Source organism: Ruditapes philippinarum, unplaced genomic scaffold (genome assembly GCF_026571515.1).
Source record: "Ruditapes philippinarum isolate M1 unplaced genomic scaffold, ASM2657151v2 ctg7797_1_1_1_1, whole genome shotgun sequence".
Taxonomy (NCBI): Eukaryota; Metazoa; Mollusca; class Bivalvia; order Venerida; family Veneridae; genus Ruditapes; species Ruditapes philippinarum.
In genome coordinates this window covers 1-23,561 of record NW_026859927.1, presented here as the reverse complement: position 1 = coordinate 23,561, position 23,561 = coordinate 1, and the positions used below count along the sequence as shown (strand labels likewise).

At 35.2% G+C, this 23,561-nt stretch overlaps 1 protein-coding gene, 1 long non-coding RNA gene and 1 pseudogene across 2 annotated transcripts; 1 reads left to right on the top strand and 2 right to left on the bottom strand.

The window, feature by feature from the left end:
- Window positions 1-12,094: 12,094 nt before the first annotated feature.
- Window positions 12,095-12,193, top strand: LOC132758300 (U6 spliceosomal RNA; annotated as a pseudogene).
- Window positions 12,194-19,882: 7,689 nt separating this feature from the next.
- On the bottom strand, window positions 19,883-21,438 carry LOC132758299 (uncharacterized). Its single transcript, XM_060749873.1, has 2 exons — window positions 20,921-21,438; window positions 19,883-20,774 (listed from the first exon to the last, which is right to left on the bottom strand). The coding sequence occupies exons 1-2, from the start codon at window positions 21,378-21,380 to the stop codon at window positions 20,206-20,208; spliced, it is 1,029 nt and encodes a 342-aa protein (XP_060605856.1). The 5' UTR covers window positions 21,381-21,438; the 3' UTR covers window positions 19,883-20,205.
- A 998-nt stretch (window positions 21,439-22,436) lies between these two features.
- Window positions 22,437-23,561, bottom strand: LOC132758298 (uncharacterized). Its single transcript, XR_009629560.1, has 3 exons — window positions 23,487-23,561; window positions 23,236-23,261; window positions 22,437-22,779 (listed from the first exon to the last, which is right to left on the bottom strand). It is a non-coding gene; the product is annotated as an uncharacterized LOC132758298 (long non-coding RNA).

Here is a 23,561-nt window from a genome sequence, read left to right as displayed (position 1 = left end):
ATGTATTCCTTCCTACAAGTAAAAAATAATCTGGAAGCAAAGTGAAGACATATTATATATACTGTAACAAAATATGATAAACAAGATCAACAAGGAAAGGGGGCGTTCAATTGTAGACCTTGCCTTTTTAAAGCGCGGCATTGGTAAGCTGTCTTCTACAACAGCCGGTAATCAGGTTCACAAGCTGAACGTTTGGCATCCAGACTAACGCACGACTCTGAAATAACTTTCCACACGAGGTATGGGAGTGTAGGTGAGAGAAGACTGAGTGGGATACTTCTAAAATTGAAGACTGTCCATCTTCAGCTACATCTCCGCTGTACTCTTAGTCAGGTACTTGAGTATATATCAAGGCATAGTCTGCCGGTGCCAAAGTGTTACGTCAAACATCAGGCAGAGGATGTTCTTTAAAATCACATGACTATGTAAATACTCCCAAGTGATATATGTTTGTTAAAATATTAACAGTTACATATTTGCGCAACAATATTTAATGAAACATAGCACCTTGTGATACACCAAAAGATAAATATTGATATCTAAACTTCAAAATGGTTACAAAATTCATTATTTCACCAGTTTCATGTTTAAATATTATATTCTGCATAGGCCGGTGCTACAGGGCGTGGACGGTTACTTGCATTTTCTAGTAACGTCAATGAACAGACTTAATTAAAAATCGAGCCTGCCATATTTAAATATTGCCGTGTTGGGATTTTTTTTAGAGATTTGCCTTTTAACTATTACATTCAAGTATAATTTTCACAGTTAAAATAATGTCCAACTATTATACAGATGACCTGAATTATTTATACAGCAGACAGACAGTTCCTTCTTTTAACATATTTCTGATTAAATGAACATAATAAAAAATGGAACAACCTTTAATAGAACAAAATATAATATACACAATCAACAAGGTAAGGCGGCGTTCAATAAACGCAACCCCAACACGACCCAGCAACAAGAACCAGTGGCAAGGAGTCGAGGCGGACCCCAAACAAAAACAGGACAGGGCGCAAGACAGAGCAGGGACAGGCTAATCACAAAATGATAATTAATTTGTAACTGATAAGGAAAAAGTTTCGACATAATTATGAAAAACGATTAGCTAATAGTTGATACTATCTTTCCATCAACATTTAGCAGGTATATAGGCTTATAACTTTGTACTCTTGTCGGATTATTTTTATCATTTCATATATGATAATTTGTTATGTAATTTCACCTAATTCATCAATCTTAAATAAACGAACGACAATGCCGTCAAATAAATTGTAAAATAAATAACACAAATAAAGACGAGTGTGTATGACCAATCTCCTTACAAGATTAAAAAAAAATTCTTCTTTTGTAACAGGTCTAGATAGAAAGTTGTTGGCGCCAGTTATTTGTGGTTAATCGTTGTGAAATAAGGGACACAATTCTTCAATAAGATGAAATGAATACAAATTCTTAAAAAATTCCTTAAAACTACACAACATCTTTAAATCTAAAACGAAATTATAAAATTTTCAAAAGAAATAATGTTAGCTAATTATAGCTGTCATTATACGAAATCAAGGTCAGATAGAGTAAATGGCAAAATATCACATTCTTTTAAAAAATATTTTATATTACCACGAAGAATTACAACATTTTCTAAACCATGTAATTGCTCTTTTTAGGAGAATAGTTTCTGTAAAATTCTACGAACATGAAATCACTTACAGTTGAAAACATCTTTGTCCTTGTTTGACCTTTATCTAAATTACCCCAATTTAATCAAGGTTAATATCAAAAACAAAATTCACGTCCCCCTAATAAAATTAAGTGATAAGAAGTATCAAGGTTAATTTTTAACATTGAATTTCTTTCATTTTCATCAGTCGAGGAATAAAAATTCTAAATGACATATCAAAAACTTTAATCACTTTGTTTTCAGAATTTTAATCTATATATCTACACCATTTCTTTTAAACAAATAACTCAAAAATATTATATTTTTAAAATCCAGGTTTTATTCACATAATTTAGCATTGTAAAACGAGACTCAATGTTTCTTGAAATAATGCATATGTCAACTATATTCTTTTTGGTATTAAACCTTTTAAGCTCACCTGAACTAGCTCAGGGTGGGCTTTTAGGATCGTTGAATGTCCCTCGTCCGTCGCCTGTCATCCGTCTACACGTGTTCGTTAACACTCTGGCGGTCACATTTTTGACTGAATCATCATCAAACTTGGTCAGGATGCTTGTCTTGGTAATTGTTTCGATGAGTTCGAGCATGGGTCATCTCGGATGAAAAACAAGTTCACAAGAGCTGAAAATAGAAAAACCTTGTTAACACTCTAATGGTCACATTTTTTACTCAATCACTATCAAACTTGGTCAGGATGCTTGTCTAGGTAATTGTTTGAATGAACTTGAAACTGGGTCATCTGGTATGAAAATCTAGGTCACAAGAGCTAAAAATAGAATAACCCTGTTAACACTCTAGTGGTCACATTTTTGACTCCATTGTCATCAAACTTGGTCAGGATTGCTCGGATGAGTTTGAACATGGGTTATCTCGGATGAAAAACAAGGTCACAGGAGCTAAGAATTGAAAACTTTTGTTAACTTTCTAGTGGCCACTGTTTTGATCCAAATATCCTGGAATTTGGTCTGAAAGTTTGTTTTGATGATTTCTAGGTCAAGTTTGAATACGGGTCACATGGGGTCAAAATCTAGGTCACACTGCTCAAATATGGATAATTCTTGTAAAAGGGACTCCACTGTGGTTTTTTGATGTGCAAGAACCAAAAATATTTTTTCAAGACTTAAGTATTACTTAGATTAGATGTATGTCAAGACCAATAACTCAAGTACACAATTTCAGATCATTTGCTCACTCCGTTTCCCAGAAACAAAAAAATATTATTGTGCAAATAAGCCCAATAAATGAAAACCGTTTAAACGCCTTTCACTCAAATCATCCAATAATCGCATAAAATTGATTATCAATTTAATACTGTGTTTATTTATATATCATCTATTGCTTGGTTTAAAATTTAAATGTACCAGACCCAGTTGATTTAAGAAATAATTCAAATTTATTATTTTAGGCTATTGTACCTCAGTGGAGTTACACTCTAGTGGTCACATTTTTGACTCACCTGTCATGAAACTTGGTCAAAATACTTGTCTAGGTTATTGTTCGGATGAGTTCGATCGGTCAGGTTAGCAATCTAGGGCCATCCATCTTGGCCCTCTTGTTACATACGATTGTCTGTTTTTAGACTTTAATCCATTTATGTTTGTCGAATATATATTTCAATTTAGCAATAATTGAAAATAGATTTAAAACGTAACGAAGCAAAATATTTGACTATATCATTGTGTAATAAAGTTTCAAAATGTACAATACATTTTACGCGAAAATGAAACAGGAAGAAACCGGAACAGTAAAATCTTTGTACACTTATTATATTTACAAGTTCAAAGTTCTTACACATGTAAAAGTTTAAGGATGAGCCTTTTACCAGATAACTGAGTTTATCGGATAACAAAATTATATAGATTTTTAAAACAAAATACAGCGATAGCGAGCGTATGCATGATTTATATATCGGTCTAAGATATTAACCAAAAGGTAATTGTATTGCCGGTTCATATTAAAGGTTAAAGTTGAAAAGAAATCCGATAGTAATCATGAATGTAAAAAACGTTTGTAAGAGAAACAATATATTACAGTAAACAATGCAAAAAGGCTGACTTGCAAAATGAAAATGGCTATAAAAATGGAATCTTAAAGATAAAAAGGAAACTTTATATGCAAACATTTTTATATCTGATTACTGCCACTTTTTTATCAATTTAAGTAAAAATAAATAAAATCAGACATTAGCTGGCTTGTCAATGGGCGTTATCCCATCGAACACACTTACGGAGTTCTGAGTAGATATCGGGGAAATATTGCAATTATTAGCTCAGGATCCTTTCCTTTTCTGCGGTGGGAAACCTCTCTAATTGAGTCATCCTCCCCCCAGAGGAAATACCAGCCTTTAATCGTTTTTCGCCTCTCACCTCCTTTCCTTCATCATCTTTGTTTTCCGCATCCATCTCACTTTCAAAGTCGGCCGAAATATCAGCTTTTGATGTTTCGCCCTTTTCTATAACCTCCATACTATTGTTGCTAGTCACTTCAACCTCGTCCTCTGTCGTCTTCTTTGAAGTATCATCTACTGTAACACTCTTCTCTTCGCTGGCTGTATTCTGAAATTTTCTATTTGAAACATAAGAGTAAGTTCTGACACAATTTCTCTGGAGATGTCCTACTTAGGAGCATCTCAAACATAACAGAGGTCTTCCAAATCTTATCATGAGAATGGCGAGCCCGTGCTCAAACTACAACAAGCGAGGGATGGTCTGCCTGTCAAATTCCGTATCTTCCAGGGTAACGTCAATTACACCATTGTTGATTCTAAAGCCATTATTCAAAAATGACAATCTCTTTACGTCTTACACCCCATAAGTTCATGGATCACAGTATCGTTTACATAGACTGACATCCAATGTAATCTAATAATATGCTTGGCCAAGGCAACCATATGAACAGGGCATTCTTGAAAAAGAAGATGATAACCTCACAACTTCTGTACGTGTTCTTCTTTGAAGAATACAACAACGTAGCAACTTCTTCCTCTGTTGTCTTCTTGGATGTTTCTTTGGCAGCATTCTCCTCACCCGTTTCGGTCTGAAAAGGTCTACTAGCAATATTAAAATACAATCTAATGCAGTAACGTTGGAGATGTCCCACTTGTAAACATCTCAAGCATAAAGGTGGTCTACCGAAGATAGTGATCAAAACAGCAAGACCATCCTCAAACTTTAATAAGTGAGGGATGGACTGCGTTTCAACCTCGGTTACTTCTAGGGTAACCTCCCTAATTCCATTAATGATTCTAACTCCTTTATTTAAAAAAGACAATCTTTTCACATCACGGACTTTGTAATAAGCCCCAAAACGTTTATGTACAACGGCGTCATTAATATATAATGGCAACCAAAGCAATCTCAGCTTTAGGAGTTGTTTTCAACCATGTGGACCGGACGTCCTGAAAAATAAGAGGATTACCTCCAAGCTTCTGCACTTGCTCCTCTTTGAAGAACGTCACTATATAGCCAAAGTCCCCAGGCCTGCCAGTCGAAAAGGACTCTACATCAGTCTCTACAATACCAGCCGAAGACAGCAACTTGAAAACATCTACCATTGATAGACCTCTCGACGACAGCTTTACTGTCCTGTCGACAGCACCAACGTTGAAAAAGATTTCTAGAAATAGCACGAAGCTCCACAACCGCCGCCATACTTTAGTAAAAGGCGAATGATTTATTCATGAGCCTGTAGTGAAACTAGAGTTGGTTTGATGGTCGTTTTACAGACTTTAATATATGGCCACTATATTGACAAGTGAGCGGGTTAATAGTATTCACGTGAAGTTTGCATCCTCTAAGCAATACTTCGGATCGTCTTTTCTATGTAGCTAATTTGAAGCACTCAACATCTTGTAGGCTTAAACTTACTGAAAATAACTAACTTAAATTCATTAATTACTGTTGAAAATCCCTTTGACCCTCTTTGACCTTCATTTAAATTACGCTCAATTGTATCCAAGTTAGTATAAAACAAGATTGCATTTGTTAAAAATGCTATTACATCGCAGTCATACAACACTGAATAGTAATGTAGGAACAAAATCTTTTTTTGTTTCTATACAATTGAAGATTGCCATAATGCATAGATCCCAGACCTATCAGATAAGTGGTTAAATCTATGGTTATTCAAATAAAAGATCAGAGTATGAATCTATCAATGCAGTTGAGTCTAGTGAATTTAGTGAAGATCATATTTCACATGGCCTAACTTTTATGACTGTACATCAAAGGACATATACATATAAGGAAACATTATGACCCCTAGGGCGGGGCTAATTTTGACACTAGATGCAAAATTTGAACAGCTTTGGTAAAGTACCTATAGATGATATCATATACCAAATATCAAAGCTCTAGGCCTTGTACCTTCAAACAAGCAGGTATTTTAAGTTTTTACTATATGTACATATAGTGAAAATCAATGACCCCAGGGGCTGGGCAAATATTGACCCCAGGGCTATAATCTGAACAATCTTGGTAGAGATCTACCAGACAATGCTTTATACAAAATATCAATGCTCTAGGTTTTGTGGGTCTTTACAAGAAGATTTTTTAAATTTTATTCTTATAATTCCTTTTGGTTGCCATGGCAATCAGATTTCAGCATTGAATGAAATTCTTTTAACAACTTTGGAAGCCCTTCACCCAAGGATCAATCCTGCCAAGTTGAAATTAGACAAGTGGTTTTTCACACGAAGATTTTTAAGTTCACTATATAATCTATATAACACACATACAAACACAAACACAGGTGAATCGCTATATGCCACCGCATCGCAGATTCTGCGCTGGCATGAAAAAAATTCATGTCCCCTAATATGTTTAGATATAACTAGATTAAAGTTCAAAGATTAATCGACGGGTTATTAAATCTAAGCTCATAGTGTGACAGAAAACTATATTTCTGAGTTTCAATATACAAAATAGAATAGATCACTTTACATGACAATATGGAAAATCGTTAAATGTAAATTAACAAACAAATTAATGTTTTTGAGATACATGTACATTACGGATATCAGATTAACAGGGTAAGACCTCCAAAAACAGAAAAAATAATTACTTGTCGTTACCGTAGATACATGACCAGACTTTGGCAGTGAACGCTGTGAGGGGGAAATACTTCTCTAAACGAGTTCTCACCTGTTGCAGAGCCGCTCTCTATTTTGCCAAAATGTCAGTCTTTGATGTACGTCCCTCCTCATCTTCGTCTTAATTCAAATACTCCTATTAAGAAAGTCTGGGATGCAATACGAAAAATAAGTGGTAATTGTTGTATTGTCGTCGTGGTTCACATCGCTCTCACTCTCAAAATTAGCAGAGATGTCCGTCTTAGATGAACCATCCTCCTCATCTTCATCTCGGACCTTATCATTATTCGTGACATCCATTGGAGCTGACGTCTCATCTTTCTCCCCAATATCTGTCACATCCGAGTTAGAATGGGTACGCTTCTCCTGAAATTTTCTCGCAGTAACATTAGCAAATGAACTATGTACGCAATTTCTCTGAAGACGACCTACTTGGGAACATTTTAAGCAAAGGGGAAGTCTCCCAAAGATTGTTATCAGTATGGCTAATCCATCTTCAAACTGAAGTAAATGAGAAATTGACTGTCGTTCCACCTCAGCTACTTCTAAAGTAACTTCCCTAATACCATTTACTATCTTCACTCCTTTATTAAAAAAGGATAACCTTTTAATGTCAATATTTTTTCCATAGGCACCCAGAAATTCACGAATAACTGCATCATTGATGTATAGTGGCATCCAATGAAGGCGCAGCTTACAATCTGCTTCCCCAATGCAACTAAATGCACAGGGTTCCCGTTCAAATTAAAAGATTTACCTCTAAGACGGTTGACATTGCCAGCGTCAAAAAAAGATCACCACATATCCGTAGTCTCCTGGTCTACCTGTCGAAATCGACTCCACATCCTTCTTAGCAATACCCGCATCGTTCAGCAACTTGAAAAGCTCCACCACACTGAGCCCTCTTACCGTCACCTTCACCGTCCGATCGACTGCTCCTGCATTAAAATGCTTCTTCGATCTAGAACGTAATTCAACAAAAAATGCATCAATCTTTAGTAAAAGGCGAAAGATTTATTCGTCACTGTGAAGTAAAACCAGAGTTGGTCTGATGATCGTTTTTCAGACTTTAATTTATGGCCAGTATATTAAATAGTGAGCGGGTTAATAGTATTCACGTGAAGTTTGCATCCTCTAAGCAATAATTTAGTCCGTCTTTTCTATGTAGCTAAAATGTGACACTCAACATCTTAAAGGCTTAAACTGGCCTATTATTGGTGTTAAGCTAGTGCACTGACGAATCTGTGACGTTTACACGCCGTCTATTGAATGCGATGCATGCTGCCTATCCAGCGAAAGAGTCTGATGATGATGAAAATCATAATGATGAAATATATATGCGGTTTATACGCAGACGTGTCAACTAAGTCTACTAAATAGCTTTTTAAAAGTGAATATTAACTAAATTGTCTTTAATATTACCGTGCACGCTGTCCGTTCGAATTTTGCGCCGAAAACCTGCGCATGCGCCCAATGAATGGCGGAAATGTCTGTAGTATAACGTACGCACAACGTAGTTACGTTGTATGGTCACATGATCAAAATTTTGCGGCTCTAACTTAGCAACTTAAACGTGTTCTCAAAGCATATGTCTAATCATTTACTAAATGAGATTTAAGTTTCACTAGAAAATGAATAAACATTTTAAACACGTGTGAAATTTGCTTCATTGCTCCGCGCCCAGGCGCGGAGCTAATTCTGTTGGCTATTTTTTTGTTGTCCATGGACCCGATTTTTTCATTTTATCCCTTCGATTTACAGCTAAAAATATATTCAGAGGCAAGAATTCCTTCCGATTTCTATTATATAAAGTCATATATTGGTTTCCCCTTCGATGATTCGCAGCATGTCATATAAATGAATGACAACGGGAACAAATTTCACGGAAGGCAGTATAAAAGACAAAACAGAAAATAAACTTAAATTCGGTAATCTATTTCTTACATTTATATCTTCTACAGGAAATTACTAATTAGGACACAGTGGATTATGTTTGTACATGAATTCGAAAGCTATAAATAGATGACATTGCTTAACATTGTGAATGTCCGGAAGTAGTTTTGGTTTTGACCCAAACGGTCATTCGTGTCGCATTTTAGTAATTAATAACGAACCGTGAAAAGAAATGCAAACATATTCAACAATAGATTGCACTCCTTATAACATTATCGAAAACAAATTAAGTAAGCTATTTTTTACGAATTGTTAATCAACAGTGTGTGTTCTACTTTCAGCATTTATCTTGGACTCGGAATATAAAACTACTCTATCTTAAGTCCCAGGTATTGATAGAAACCATTTTGGTTTTAACTTGACATGAAAAAATGCATGTTATATTACTATATTAAAATGCATGTTATTTTACTATATTAATCCCTTTTGTTAGTATTTTATATACTGTTTGTATATTGTGTTACAAATATAATAATAAAAAAACAGAACTGTTTTGTATGTACTAAACAAAATACATTTAATATTCTTATCTCTAATGCATGATAAGTATATTTATGCAAATGTAAATGCCAGAAGTCTAATAAAGTTTCCTACTTAATATATTTTTTTTAAAAATGATTTATAGAAGTCATTCTATCCTAGAATGAAATTGCCGTGGTCTAAAGTCAAATTATAATGATCTACTTCTACTTTTATCAAAATTCTCTCCAAATGAGTTATGTATGCACTTGTAACGCCATAACATCAGGTGGTACAAGCATTGCTATCGCAAATTGCGTTCCTCAAAAAGAACTAAAACTTAACACAAGATTACAAGCTATTGTTGTACAGGTGACCTTACATCGACCTCTAACAATTTGTTCCCTATACCTTCCTCCAAATATAACGGTAACCAGTGATGAACCTGAGAGTATTGTTCGACAATAACCATCACCTTTCCTTTTCTTAAGCGACTTTAATGCTCATAATCCTATGTATGGCAGTATATCTACAAATAACAAGGGTAACATAACTGAAAAATTGATAGATAACTTTCAGCTTTGTATATTTAACAGTCGGTCACCTACATATTTACATCCAGCTACAGGTACGTTTTCTTGCATCGACCTCTCGATTGTCTACTCTGCTATACACTTGGACATCGATTGGAAAGTTTTAGATGACCAGTACGACAGTGATCATTATCCATTGTTACTAACATCAAATGACTCTTTACCAGATAAAAGACGTCTAATTTTTATATTTAAGAAAGCAGATTGGGAAACATTTACTAGGCTCTGTTCTATTGATCTAACAAAAAATGAATTTAATTTCACTTCTGCTGATATAGCTGAAACGTTCTCTTTAGCATTACATACGATTGCTTGCAAAGTTATTCCATTAACAAAAAATAATAAAAGTAACAAAAAAAAATCATGGTTTAACGATGAATGTAAAAAAGCCGTTCGTATACGTAAAGCTTCACTTTAAAAATTTGAACATCGCCCTACAACAGAAAACATTGAAAATTATAGAATATTTAGAGCCAAAGCTAGATAACTTAATTTATTCAATCAAAACTGCAAAAGATAGTGCTGCAGGCCCAGACGAAATTTATTACCAGTTTCTTAAACATTTACCAAAACAAAAACGAATATAGCAGAACTTTGGCTAAAACTTTTGAAAAGAACTCTTTTTCAAAACCATAAATGTAAAGCTGAGAAAGAGCAAATTATTTTACTTCAACAAACGATGAAGACTATAATTCCCTTTTCTCGATTGATGTCTTAATTTATTCAATCAAAACTGCAAAAGATAGTTCTACAGGCCAGGACGAAATTTACTACCAGTTTCTTAAACATTTACCACCCCAATCTCTTGACTTGTTTCTCGAAATTTTTAACACAATGTGGGTATCTGGTAAATTTCCCAACACTTGGATAAATGTGTTGGTTATTCCTATTCCTAACCCTGGAAAAGATTCAACTGACCCTACAAACTATCGTCAAATTTCACTAACAATATGCCTCTGCAAAATATTCGAGAGAATGATAAATAATCGGTTAGTTTGGTATCTAGAAAATAATGGAATTATCACTAATTTTTAGTCAGATTTTCGTAAACAGCGAAGTACAAACGATCATCTTGTACGACTTGAAACTTTTATTAGAGAAGCCTTTGTAAATAAACAACACCTGGTATCAATTTTCTTTTATCTTGAGAAGGCTTACGATACTACTTGGAAATATGGTATCCTAAAAGATCTAAAGGATGCTGGACTTAAAGGCAGATTTCCTCTTTTCATTTCTGGATTTCTAAACGATAGGCACTTTAAAGTAAAACTTGGTTCAACTTTTTTTGAGGACCACCAACAAGAACAAGGTGTTCCTCAAGGAAGCATACTTTCTGTTACACTTTTTGGCCTTAAAATAAACATATTATTGCTAGCGCTCTTACACCAGGCATAGATTGTTCTCTATGTGTAGATGTTTTTCTTATCTGCTATCGATCGAAAAGTATGAGAACAATTGAAAGACAACTTCAACAAAATTAAGATAAAGTTCAAAAGTGGGCAATAGAAAATGGTTTTAAATTTTCAAAGTCAAAAACTCAATGTGTTCATTTTAGTCGATTGCGGAAACACCATAATGACCCTGAACTTTACATATCTGGTTCTAAAATTGCAGTTGTTGATGAAGCTAAGTTTTTAGGAATTATATTTGATAAAAAACTTTCTTTAATACCACATATTAAACATTTGAAAACTAAATGCCTAAAATCTTTAAATTAACTAAAGGTTTTATCAAGTACAAATTGGAGATCAAATTCTTCCCAGTCTGAAATTATACAGAAGTCTTATCCGATCAAAATTAGATTATGGTTCTGTAGTATATGGGTCTGCAAGAAAATCATATCTTCAAATGCTAGATACCATACATCATCAGGGTTTTCGTTTAGCTTTAGGTGCTTTTCGCACCTCACCGTTAGAAAGTCTATATGCGGAAGCTGGAGAACCATCGCTTCATCTTCTTCGAAAAAGCTATGACTTCAATATGCAACTAGAATTTCATCTCATAGCAAAAATCGAGCTAAAAATATTATTTTCAAACCAAGTTATACTGAAAAATTTGTTAACAAACCAAAGGAAATTAAACCATAAGGCCTTCGTTTCAAAGATGATTTAGATAAACTTAAAATTAATCCATTAAAGCCAAGCATTAGAAAATGAATAAATACTGTATAACACGTGTGAAATTTGTTTCATAGGAAACAGATCTCTATTTGTGTACACGGTCTAATTTACAGTTACGTAATATTACAATCGTGGAACAGTTTAGAATGTACTTATAAAAGCTCCTATTATATATACACGTTACTAGCGCAAAAATACCGTACTTGCTTCGGCAGTACATATACTAAAATTGGAACGATACAGAAAAGATTAGCATGGCCCCTGCACACGCAATGTTCGAGGCTTGCGTTCCAAGTTTAAAAAAACGCAAAAAAGGAAGGGCAGGGGAGGCAAAAAAGAGGTCCGAACCTAGTCCATAATGCCGACAATTTATTGCCCACAACGATTCCATTTCGCCTATTCATTAGCAATTTAGCTATAAGAGATAAATATAATTATTCGTCTGAAATGATCCAAAAATGACCAAATTCTCGAGGGTGGCCTATAAAAAGTGAATACAACTTTGTCATTTATGGGCCGATTTTTATGGAATGTCGGGAATATTTTTACCATAAACTGTTTAAAATAGTGAAATAAAAAATTTGGCCAAATATTGACAGAAACTTTCAAAATGCTTTATCTAAATTAAATAAGGTTTTTTCCAAAATTACCAAATAAGCTGTCCTCTATTAACACCAACTACAAGTTTTTAACTCAAAAAATTGTTAAATTATCATATTTAATATCTCTGCTTTACACGCCTGGTAAATGATAGAGCTACCTTATTCGGAGGTATACGGTAAATCGCTCTATCGCTACTTCCGAGCTTGTGCATGTCGCTAAAATCAAGTGTCCAGTTTTTCATTTTTTTTCATTATTTTGTAAATTCTACACCAAATATCAAAAATCGGAGAAAGCTATGCGATGTAGATTTGATTTAAGTTTCCAGAAAACGTAAGGTTGTTATAATTGTGTTTGAAATATAGTTGTGGTGGCGTTTCCCAGTTAGCGAATTCAGCGTTGAAATGGACCGTTTCATCATGAAACAGATTATTTTCCTCCAATTTTCATCTAAACAGCGTTTCAGTTTAAAAAACAAATATGTTTCAAGTAGATATAAGGTCTAGAGATGAAATCAGATTGAAATCAGATCAAATCATAAGTTAATCAAGAAAATATAGGATCTTGGAGACAGCTCTGTCGTGAAGGAGATAGTCCTGTCGCCAAGGAGATAGCTCTATGGCTACGTGCGAAGTGCCTGATTGTGTATATTTTATTCATAACATTTATCACGACACAAAAATTTAATAAAAACAATATAATACTGATGTAATTACGATACATGTATATCATAACGAAATTTGCGTAATAAAACATTAACATTTAAAGCGTTCAAATTGTTATCGACTTTAAAATTGTTTTTCACTGTCCACAAACTTTACTGCGTTATCTTTATTCGTGTATATATTAGATGAAGTATTGAACCTTGCGCTCATTCAATATCCTTTTAGTTAATACATTTACTTTTGCCACGTTACATTAAGAACTTAACTTAGACACGAGTAGTTTTTGCTAACTGGTCGGGTACACCGAATATCAAAATCCATAATGTCATATATATGCTATTGTATTTTAAGATACGACGAAACTCAGAAGTAAAGAATGATCTTAAAAAATAAACGTTGTCATTGAAGTATTTTTGATGATGTTTAAAGTATAATATCTCAGCAATCGTATGCGCGAATTCACTTCTTTCAATTTGATGTATAATAAAGACATTGGATGATTTCCTTGCACAATTCTGCGGGTTTTTTTCACAATGCCTACGGTATTTGCACCACACTGCGTTTCTGGATATTCAATGTGTTTTGAAGGAAAAAAGAATCATAGCTTTCTGACTAGCTGGAAGCAATGTAGATACTAGTATGTTAGTACGTTATCTGAATCGCCGTTTAGATGAAAATTGGAGGAAAAATTATCTGTTTCATGATGAAACTGTCCATTTCAATGCTGAATTCGCTAACTGTGAAACGCCGCCACAACAACATTTCAAACAAAATTATAACAACTTTACGTTTTCTGGAAACTTTAATCAAATCAACATCGCATAGCATTTTCCGATTTTCGATATTTGGTGCAGAATTTGCAAAGTATATAAAAAATAAAAACACTTGATACTTGATTTTAGCGACATGCACTAGCTCGGAAGTAGCGATAGAACGATTTACCGTATACCTCCGAAAGAGGTAGCTCTATCATTTAACAGGCGTGCTTTACGACCAAGAAAGAAATAAAGTTTCCTTTTAAAAGGAAAGGCTTGCACAGTTGTGCCTTCATCCCAACCTTTAAAAATTGTGTTTTTTTTTTTTTGGTTTCAATTTATTATCACAATATTTTTGAATTACGGTATTTGTATATCATAAAGGGTTTATTTAGTTGGTTTTGTTTTTGGAAAAACGAATATTTTTGTCAAAACGATTTGAAATCTATTCTCTATTGTATAAAACTAATAAAGAAAATGATCAATCGTAAAAATACTAACGTGGAGTTCTATCTATCATACTGAAGGGGAAAACAAGTGTGCACATTTCATTTCCCCTTTTTCACAGAGAAATCATTCGTTTGCTTTATAGACAAGTAAATGCACTTAAAATACTTTGTTACGTGGTACCAATTTATAAGCATGTATCAACTATGTTTACACGATCACAAATACGATGCGCTATCTGTAGATCAGCACGTTGGCAAGGTTAATGATATGCATGGGCTATTTTTTAGATTACCTCACCAAGAAGTTGAATTGCGTTCAGTAGATCTAAACATAACTCGATCATGCGTGATTTGGTAAGCAGGACCACCTTTGAAGACGGAATACTACTACAGTCACCATTCTCTATTGTATAAAACTAATACAGACAAAAAAACAATTATAAAAGAAACTAACTTTTGCGTCTTGAAAAACAAATTTGAAACGAACAATTTCGTTTATAATTTATTACGGTTTAAACCGATAAATTCAAGTTAAAAATAGAAATCCTATTTTATATAAACAAAACTGGGATTTACAAAAGTAACTAAAATAGCTTAGAAATTTCCGTAAATATTACTTCGTCTGATTCCGCAGTATTGACGGAATCGCCCGAATTGTCACGATTTGCAATCGGAACTACATCGGCTATTATCATTAATCCGAAAAGTGACGGAAAAGGCCGAAAAGTTGCGATTGGCACGATTGCAGCTGGTTTCCCGTTCAATCATGCACTAACAATTGGAAACAGGAAGCCACCTTACCGGAACAAGTTATTCAAAACAAATGGCTTGCAGCCGTGGCTGGAAGCCAAAAACAATTACATGTAATCCAATGGCAGAACAATATCAACAAGAGCTGTCACAGGAGACAGCGAAGCTCGACTAATAAAATACTGGACGCAGTAAGGAAGACAAAACTATGAAATAAAAATCAATTATGTATAATTATGTATTAAGTTATGGTAAAAAATAACATTGTTAATATAAATTCCAAGATCAAGGGGAATAATTCTAGAAATAGTCACGCTAGAGTTATGAACCTTGTCACACAACATGCGTGTAATGATAAAGAAATATATATTTGAAGTTTGAAAGTAGATACCTTAAAAAGTAAAAAAGTTATAATGTTTCTTTAAAGAAAATCCTAAGTTCAAAGAAGAGGTAAATATTGCTTCAAGAGTTATGACCCCTTGGACACATAAAATGATAATTGATGATAAGGAGTAAGTATTTGAAGTTTGAGGTTAGAATACCTTTAAAACAAAAAAGTTATAAAAACAAGAGGCCATGATGGCCCTGAAGTCGCTCACCTGTATATAGGCCCCCGGAGCGGGCCAGTTTTAACCCCAGGGCTTTTATTTGAACACAAACTTGGTAGACACCCATTTAGAAGATGTTTCATGAAACATCCTAAGGTCTAGCTGGTCAAGTGTTTTCTTTACACATATAGTTAAAAACAATGACACACCTGGGGAAGGGCCATTTTTTACCCAAGGGCTTTTATTTGAACAATCTTTGTAGACACTAGAAAATGTTTCATGCTTAATATCTAAACTCTAGCTATTCAGGTTTTTTCAAAGAAGATTTTATAGGTTTTGTTATACATATATAAGGAAAATGAATGACCCCCCACGGGGCGGGTCCAATTTTGACCCCAGGGCTTTTATTTGAACAAACTTGGTAGACACGCACTAGAAGATGCTTCGTGCTTAATATCTAAACTCTAGCTATTTGGGTTTTTTTTTCAAAGAAGATTTTTTAAGTTTTGCTATACACATATAAGGAAAATCAATGACCCCGGGGCGGGGCCAATTTTTACCCAAGGGCTCTTATTTGAACAAACTTGGTAGACATCCATTTAGAAATGATTTCATTTGCTAAATATTTTCTTAGCTCTAGCTCTTTCGGTTCTTTGAAGAAGATTTTTCAAAAGTTTTTACTATATGCATATAGGGAAAATCAATGACCCCCCTGGAGCGGGGCCCAATTTTTGACCCAGGGCTTTTATTTGAAACAAAACTTGGCAGGGACACTCACTAGAAGATGTTTCATGCCAAATATCTAAGATCTAGCTCTTTGGTATTTTTAGAAGAAGATATTTAAAGTTTTTTCTTTTGGTTGCCATGGCAACCAGAGTTCTGCATGGAATGGAATTCTTTGAACAACTTTGTTAAGGCTTCACACAAGGAACATCCCTGTTATAGTTTCATTACGATCTGCCTTATGGTTTCAGAGGAGATGTCGTTTTAAAAGTGTGAACGGACAACGGACGACGTACGGCGGACGACGATCCTAATAGCTCACCCTGAGCATATGCTCAGGTGAGCTAAAAATCTAAGTTTATGGGGAGATCATTCTTGCAATATTGGTGCTAGAGTTGTGAACCTTGTCACATAACATTTGGTTAATGATAAGGTACATACATATATTTGAAGTATCAAGTTGATCCTTTAAGAAATGAGTTACAGTAAAAATAATATTTTTAAGGAAAATTCTAAGTTCAAGAGGAGATAAATCTGAAAATGTTGGTGCTTGAGTTATGAACCTTGTCACATAAGATGTAGTTAATTATAAGGTACATATATTTGAAGTTGATACCTTAAGAAATGACAAAGTTATAGTGAACTAGAAAAGTGTCCATAGGACACGGGTGCCCCCACAGCGCCACTTTTCTGTCAATCTTATGACAAATATTTTTTGAAAACTAAAAATCTTTTACTAAGTAAAGGGCAAGAACTTTACAAATACTGAATAAATCCACAAGCAAACCCCAAGGTGCATAAGTACACATGCTGACTAACATTCTTGTAAACTTTCAAACCTACAAGTGAAATACTTTTTCAGATATGCATGAAAATTGCAAATTTATACTACTGTAAGTCAAGGGCAACAACTCTTACAAAACTGAAAAAAATCCACATGCAAAGTCCCAGGTGCATAGCTTCACAGTGATGTGAATCATTATTCCTGTAATTTAGTGATGTTGATCATTATTCCTGTAAAGTTGGTTGATTCTAACTCAAGCACTCAAGAAACAAATAACAACATAATGAAAAGGTTTTTACTAAGTCAAGGAAAAAATAAGTCTACAAATACTGGATAAATCCACAAGCGAAACCGCAGGTGCACAACTAAATATGCTGAGCAACCTTCCCGTAAGGTTTAATGGGTCTATGTCAAATCCTTTTTGAGTTACATGCGACACAAGTTGAAAATTGCAAAAAAATTCTTAGTCAAGGGCAATAACTCTAAAAATACTAATTAAATCCACACAAAAATACCCAGGTGCACAACTACACATGCTGATCAACATTCCTGATATGTTTCATGACTCTATGTCAAATCCTTTTTGAGTTACATGCGACACAAGTTGAAAATTGCAAAATTTTACTAAGTCAAGGGCAATAACTCTAAAAATACTAAATAAATACACACGAAAAACCCAGGTGCACAACTACACATGCTGATCAACATTCCTGAGAAGTTTCATGACTCTAGGTCAAATCCTATTTGAGTTACATGCGACACAAGTTGAAAATTGCAAATTTTTACTAAGTCAAGGGCAATAACTCTAAAAATACTAAATAAATCCACACAAAAATACCCAGGTGCACAACTACGCATGCTTATCAACATTCCTGATATGTTTCATGACTCTATGTCAATTCCTTTTTGAGTTACATGCGACACAAGTTGAAAATTGCAAAATTTTACTAAGTCAAGGGCAATGCCTCTAAAAATACTAAATAAATCCACACAAAAATACCCAGGTGCACAACTACACATGCTGATCAACATTCCTGTTAAGTTTCATGACTCTAGGTCAAATCCTTTTTGAGTTACATGCGACACAAAAGAGAACGGGCGGACGGAAGGATGGATGGACGGACGGAGAAGGGTAAATCTAAATGCCCGCCACTAAAGAGGGGGCACAACAATATTTTACTGCAAAACTTTAATGCCGACGCTGACGCTGGGGCGAGTATGACAGCTCTCCATATACTTTGTATAGTCGAGCTAAAAATTACAAGCACATAAATAGAAATGAATAAATGGAGACATGAGTGGAATAATTGTCTAAATATTGTCTCTATTTCATTTGAATTCATTTTATTAGTTTCTTCTTGGTCGAAAGGCAGTGACAGAACAACTTTGAATTTGTAGAAATAAATATAATCCTAGCTGGGACTTGAACCCAGACCTTTTCTCCAAAGAGAAATGTTCTACATTTAAACAACCAGGAGAGAATATTTCTACAAACAATTTGAATCTAAATAATTGCCCAGCCTAACACATAGAAGATGATATATAAAATGAATTCACTTCTTTCCCTCTGCTTTTTTCATGGCTTGGGACATGCTAGCTTTTTCAAGCTAGACAGAATTATAGGGAGTTTTGTCAATTTGAAAGTTGAAATAAATACATGTACTATTTATAGCCAACTGTTTTTGCATTTTTTAAGGAAATAAATACAGCTGAGTGTTTGAAATTCATAAATAATGCTAACAATTATTAATTGTCACTCAATCTTTGACTTTTTTTAGCTGTAAGCTGCCTACACCTCTCCCTCCAATCAGACTCTGTCTCTGTAGATGTCTCTTCACACCACCAGTATCCTGAAAACTGCTTGTGAGTCTGATTGGATCTTACTTTGCCACACTTCTTGCATGTGTAGGCTTGTGTTGGTCTTCTTCTAGTATTCAGCCTAACACATTCTCCTGCTGTTTTCTTCTGTAGTTGCTTCCTCTGGTACCAAAGTGTGCTTTTTGGCAGGTCAGGATACTGGGAAACAAAAGTTGGCGATTGTTTCTCAACAGGCCTTTTCGCGACTTGTTTCCTAGCTCCACCAGTTCCAGACGTAATAGGAGGCAGAACAAATTTGTGTGCATGAGATGGAGGAATGGGAGCTTTAAGCATTGGCAAAGGCTTTGGTCGTAGAGGGGGGAGTGTCCTTGTAGCAGTCATTGGTGGCAGGGGTAAAGAAATACCTTGCTCGAGAATGCGAATACCTTCAGCAGCAGTCTTCTTCTGGTCAAAAGTACCAAGAGTTTTCTGGTTGATTTCAAGAAGCATGATGTTAGTGTTGTTCATGATGAAAGAGTTCTCCACTATTTTCCTTTGAATGTCCTTGTAAAGTTGACACAACAGAATACCTCTGAATTGTCTTGGACTTGAGTTTGATTAGAGACTGTACTGCTGAAAGGAGCTTGGTGATCAGAACCGTCATTTACCTGTTGGCATCTGGCCACTGAGCTGGTCCTGAACCCGAGCCTAAGAAACATCTGAAAGAATAGCATATATTATGTTAATAACCAGTATGAAGGCACTAAATTAATAATTATTGACTGAAAGCATTTATAAAAAATAAACATTTACTTTAATTACATTACAAATTAATAATATTTATTTTACTACTAAATGAAGAGATAAGTCAGCTTGAGAATATAAGAATACCTTTTAGCACTGTCAATTCCTGGAGTGACTGCTGTTTTGCGCGTCGTGTGAAATCTTCCCTTCTGTAATGATGATTGAAAGCGGGGAGATAACCTCGACCCTTGTTTGTCAAATTCGTAGAGATCATTCCACAGATGTACCACATGCTTGGCCTGTTTGTCAGTCAGGGACTGCACCTGCTCCCTTATGCTGGAAAGGTACTCTGCCAAAGTCTCTACTATGTCATAGATGGGAATGTTGTCTTGATCAAGTGTTTCCTGTAAAATAACATAATGAGATAAATAAGACCTCGCTCTTAAATGTAACATGGTGAAGATATTCCTCATTTCAATTATGCAAAACATTGTATCATATAAAAGAAATAAAACTTACATCATTAGGGTCTAAACTTGAATTGGTTCCCTTCGATGAATCGTCAGTTATTGAAGATGAAGTAGAAGCTGAGGTAGATGGGCTAGGTCCATAAATCTTTGACTCACGGGGAGCTCTAGTCTGTGGTCGATTGCTGTCGGACAAGTGCTCAACATCAACAAGCGGCACTGTCATGTCCTCCACCTCTACCTTCTCAAAACCCTTATCAATCTGGTCATCAATGGCATCAAGCTGGGTCTCTACCTGGTCACTGTCTGAAGAATCTGGATCCAAGGAGAACTCCTGCAAGGCCCTGCCAGTCTGATCATACAAGTACTCCACACCAATCAACTCACCTGTATATTTCCTAGGTGGTTGATATTCTGGTATGATTTTCTTATGTAGGACTTTGTGGCTTATGTCATTGGCAGCATGCCTAAGAATTCCACTGTAGCTTGAAGGTCCTGGCATGTACTCTTTGACAGTCTGTCTAGCACGGTCTTCATTCCATCTCACAATACCGTCAAGAAGGTATGCTTGAAACAAGACGTCTGACGCAGTTGAACCTATTTTTAAAGGAAAGAACTATTCTTTACAATACAAGTGTAATAATAGATGTATACAAAAACAATTCATTTCAAAAATAACAATCAGTTTAAGCAAATAAAATTATTTCTTATAATAGGATTATATTTAAAAATAATTCATTTACCTGGGATAAACCTGGCAAGGTGTAAGTGAAATGACTCCAAAGAAGTTGATCCTCGAGCACATCGCAACGTAGGAAGAATTTCTGAGCCTTTCTTCAACGTCCCTGTCTCTGTATAAAGGCTATAGTGACTCGGATCTTGAATACAAACAACATGCCTTTTCTGGGATTCCCACTCGTTGAAAATCTTCTCTTTATGGAGGAGAGGAAACCCCATGGTATCAAGACCCTGGTCTCCAGTAAAAGCCTCTATGAGTTCGCTTATGAGCCTCGTGGTCTCTTCTACACCACGTGTCTGGCGACGACAATGTAAAGCGAGTTCCCTCTTTGAAAGATACCGCAAGACATCCGAGTCGTCTCTCACAGGCACATTCTTGGCAAGGAGTTCGGAACGCTTTGCATCTCTAAGGCGCTGGAGGTCCTCCGAACTCCACTCAAAAATACACTTGGACAGTCGTGACATGAAGATGCCATACAGCTGAATCCGTGGTACAGCAGGAGGAGAAACATCGCATAAAATGCCAAATGTCAAGACGTACCTGAAGATCAGGCCATGCTGAAAACATTTTGTGGATGGTGCTCTCCCCACAACAGTCCCTGTCTACATACAGCACTTTTGGTGGCGAAAGACCTGCGTTGGCATAGCGACTGATCAGACCATTCACCATTGGTTTAACACCATGTCCCTCACCAGCTGTAATGACCGATATCAATACCTGTCCATCTTCGTTGCCAACATTTGTCGCCCACGCTGCAGTGTTTGCACTTAAGCCAGCCAACTTCTGGGCAACCTAACATAGAGTTAATTTCATGACATAAATTGCAGTTTGATTTTTATTTAAACAATAAATAAAGGAATCATTCACATTTCATAATTACATTGATGTTTTATCTGTATTATGAATGTATATATTATAAAAAATTACCTTTTTGGTAGAATCCATCTTTAGAACATTACCAAAGGTGGAGGTGATGGCCGCCTTAACTTCATCAGCTCTCAACAACACATCCTGACAGTAAACAAGCTGATACCAGGCATACTTTGGTGTCGGAGGCTGTGGTGGTGGCTCACTAAAGTAGGCAGTGGAGATCAAACCCTTAGAGATGGCGTTCTTGTAGGCCTCACAAGCAGATAGGTAGTGAATAGACTTCTGAAGCCAGGTCTCACTATGTTGTTCTTCCATTTTCCTCTGAAGCTGAGTGGGGCTGTTTCCTAGCCCACGCTGCCGCAACATTGTTATAACGCTCATGTCACACGCATATCTGTAAAAAACATACATAATGATGACAATTCTTAGTCAATATATGTAAATAACATTTCTCATCATAGAAATCATTGTTAAACAGTTTTTGTATTAATATTGTTTAATAATTTAACATCAAACATACATCAATATAGGTAAAAATGGTCTTACTTAAAATAAATGTATCAAAAGCTCATCTTACCTGTATGTTAAAATGGCTGGGAACTGGTAGCGATGACCAATATCAAGCTGGCTTAGGATAGTCTGGTAGATTGTAATAGTCACAGATATCTAGAACTTGTCTTACTCTTGGGTAGAGACCAGCATGAGTAAGCTGTCTTCTACGGCAGTCGGTATTAAGGCAAACCAGCTGTACCTTCCACAGTCTTTTCGGCATCCAGACTAGCAGACGAGTACTAAAGTACCTATCCACTCGAGGTATCTGTGTGTAAGTGAGAGACGGCTGAGGTGGATACATCCAAAGTTGAAGATTGTCCGTCTTTAGCTCAATCTTCTTCTCCGCCGTACTTTTAGCCGGGTACCTAAATAGCGCCTTGGAAATCCAGGCATGGTCTGCTGATGCCAAAGTGTCACGCTAACCATCAGGCAGGGGATTTTCTAAAATCACGAAATATCATGTAAATGCTCAAAATAAAACATGTTTGTTCAAATATAGACTATTATATATTTTTGCAATAATATTAACTGTAATATAACACCTTGCGGTATGCCTTAAGATATAAATAATGATATCTGTACATGAAAATCATTAAATGGTTTCATTCCAGGAAAATTTAAGTTATAATCTTAACTTACAGTTAAATTTCAATGATTAGTATTGCTATTTGTTAGTTTACAACATCTTAAAATCTTTGTGTTAAAATTATCAGTGAGCTAAAGGTATTAATATGTAGAATATCAGATATAATGGATATAACATAGGGGTGAGTGCACGTCAACAGTAAAGCATAATTATATAAGAAAGTAAAGGCGATACACAATAAAGAAAAGAAAATATATATATTTTCTGCTAGACTACAAGAGATGCTACAACACCCAACACCACATGCTTACCATTCAAATTAGCATTGTCTGCATCCCTAATAATAATTAAAAGAATCAATTTTTAATCAACATATATTACCAGTAGCAGCTTTTAATTATCTTTCCACTAGGGAATAGCTCAAATCATTTAATTAACATACTGATATTGTGCCATAGAATGTTTATTTACAATTAAAATCAATAACTGGAAAGCATCCGGACAAAATCTTTCTTATTAAGAGTAAACGCAAAAGAAAATACAGTATAAAACATATACATACCTGGCTGCACTGATATATTTGACCTCAGCTGAGACAACGTCTTTACAGTTACCGGTTCTTTAATAGGAGATGACA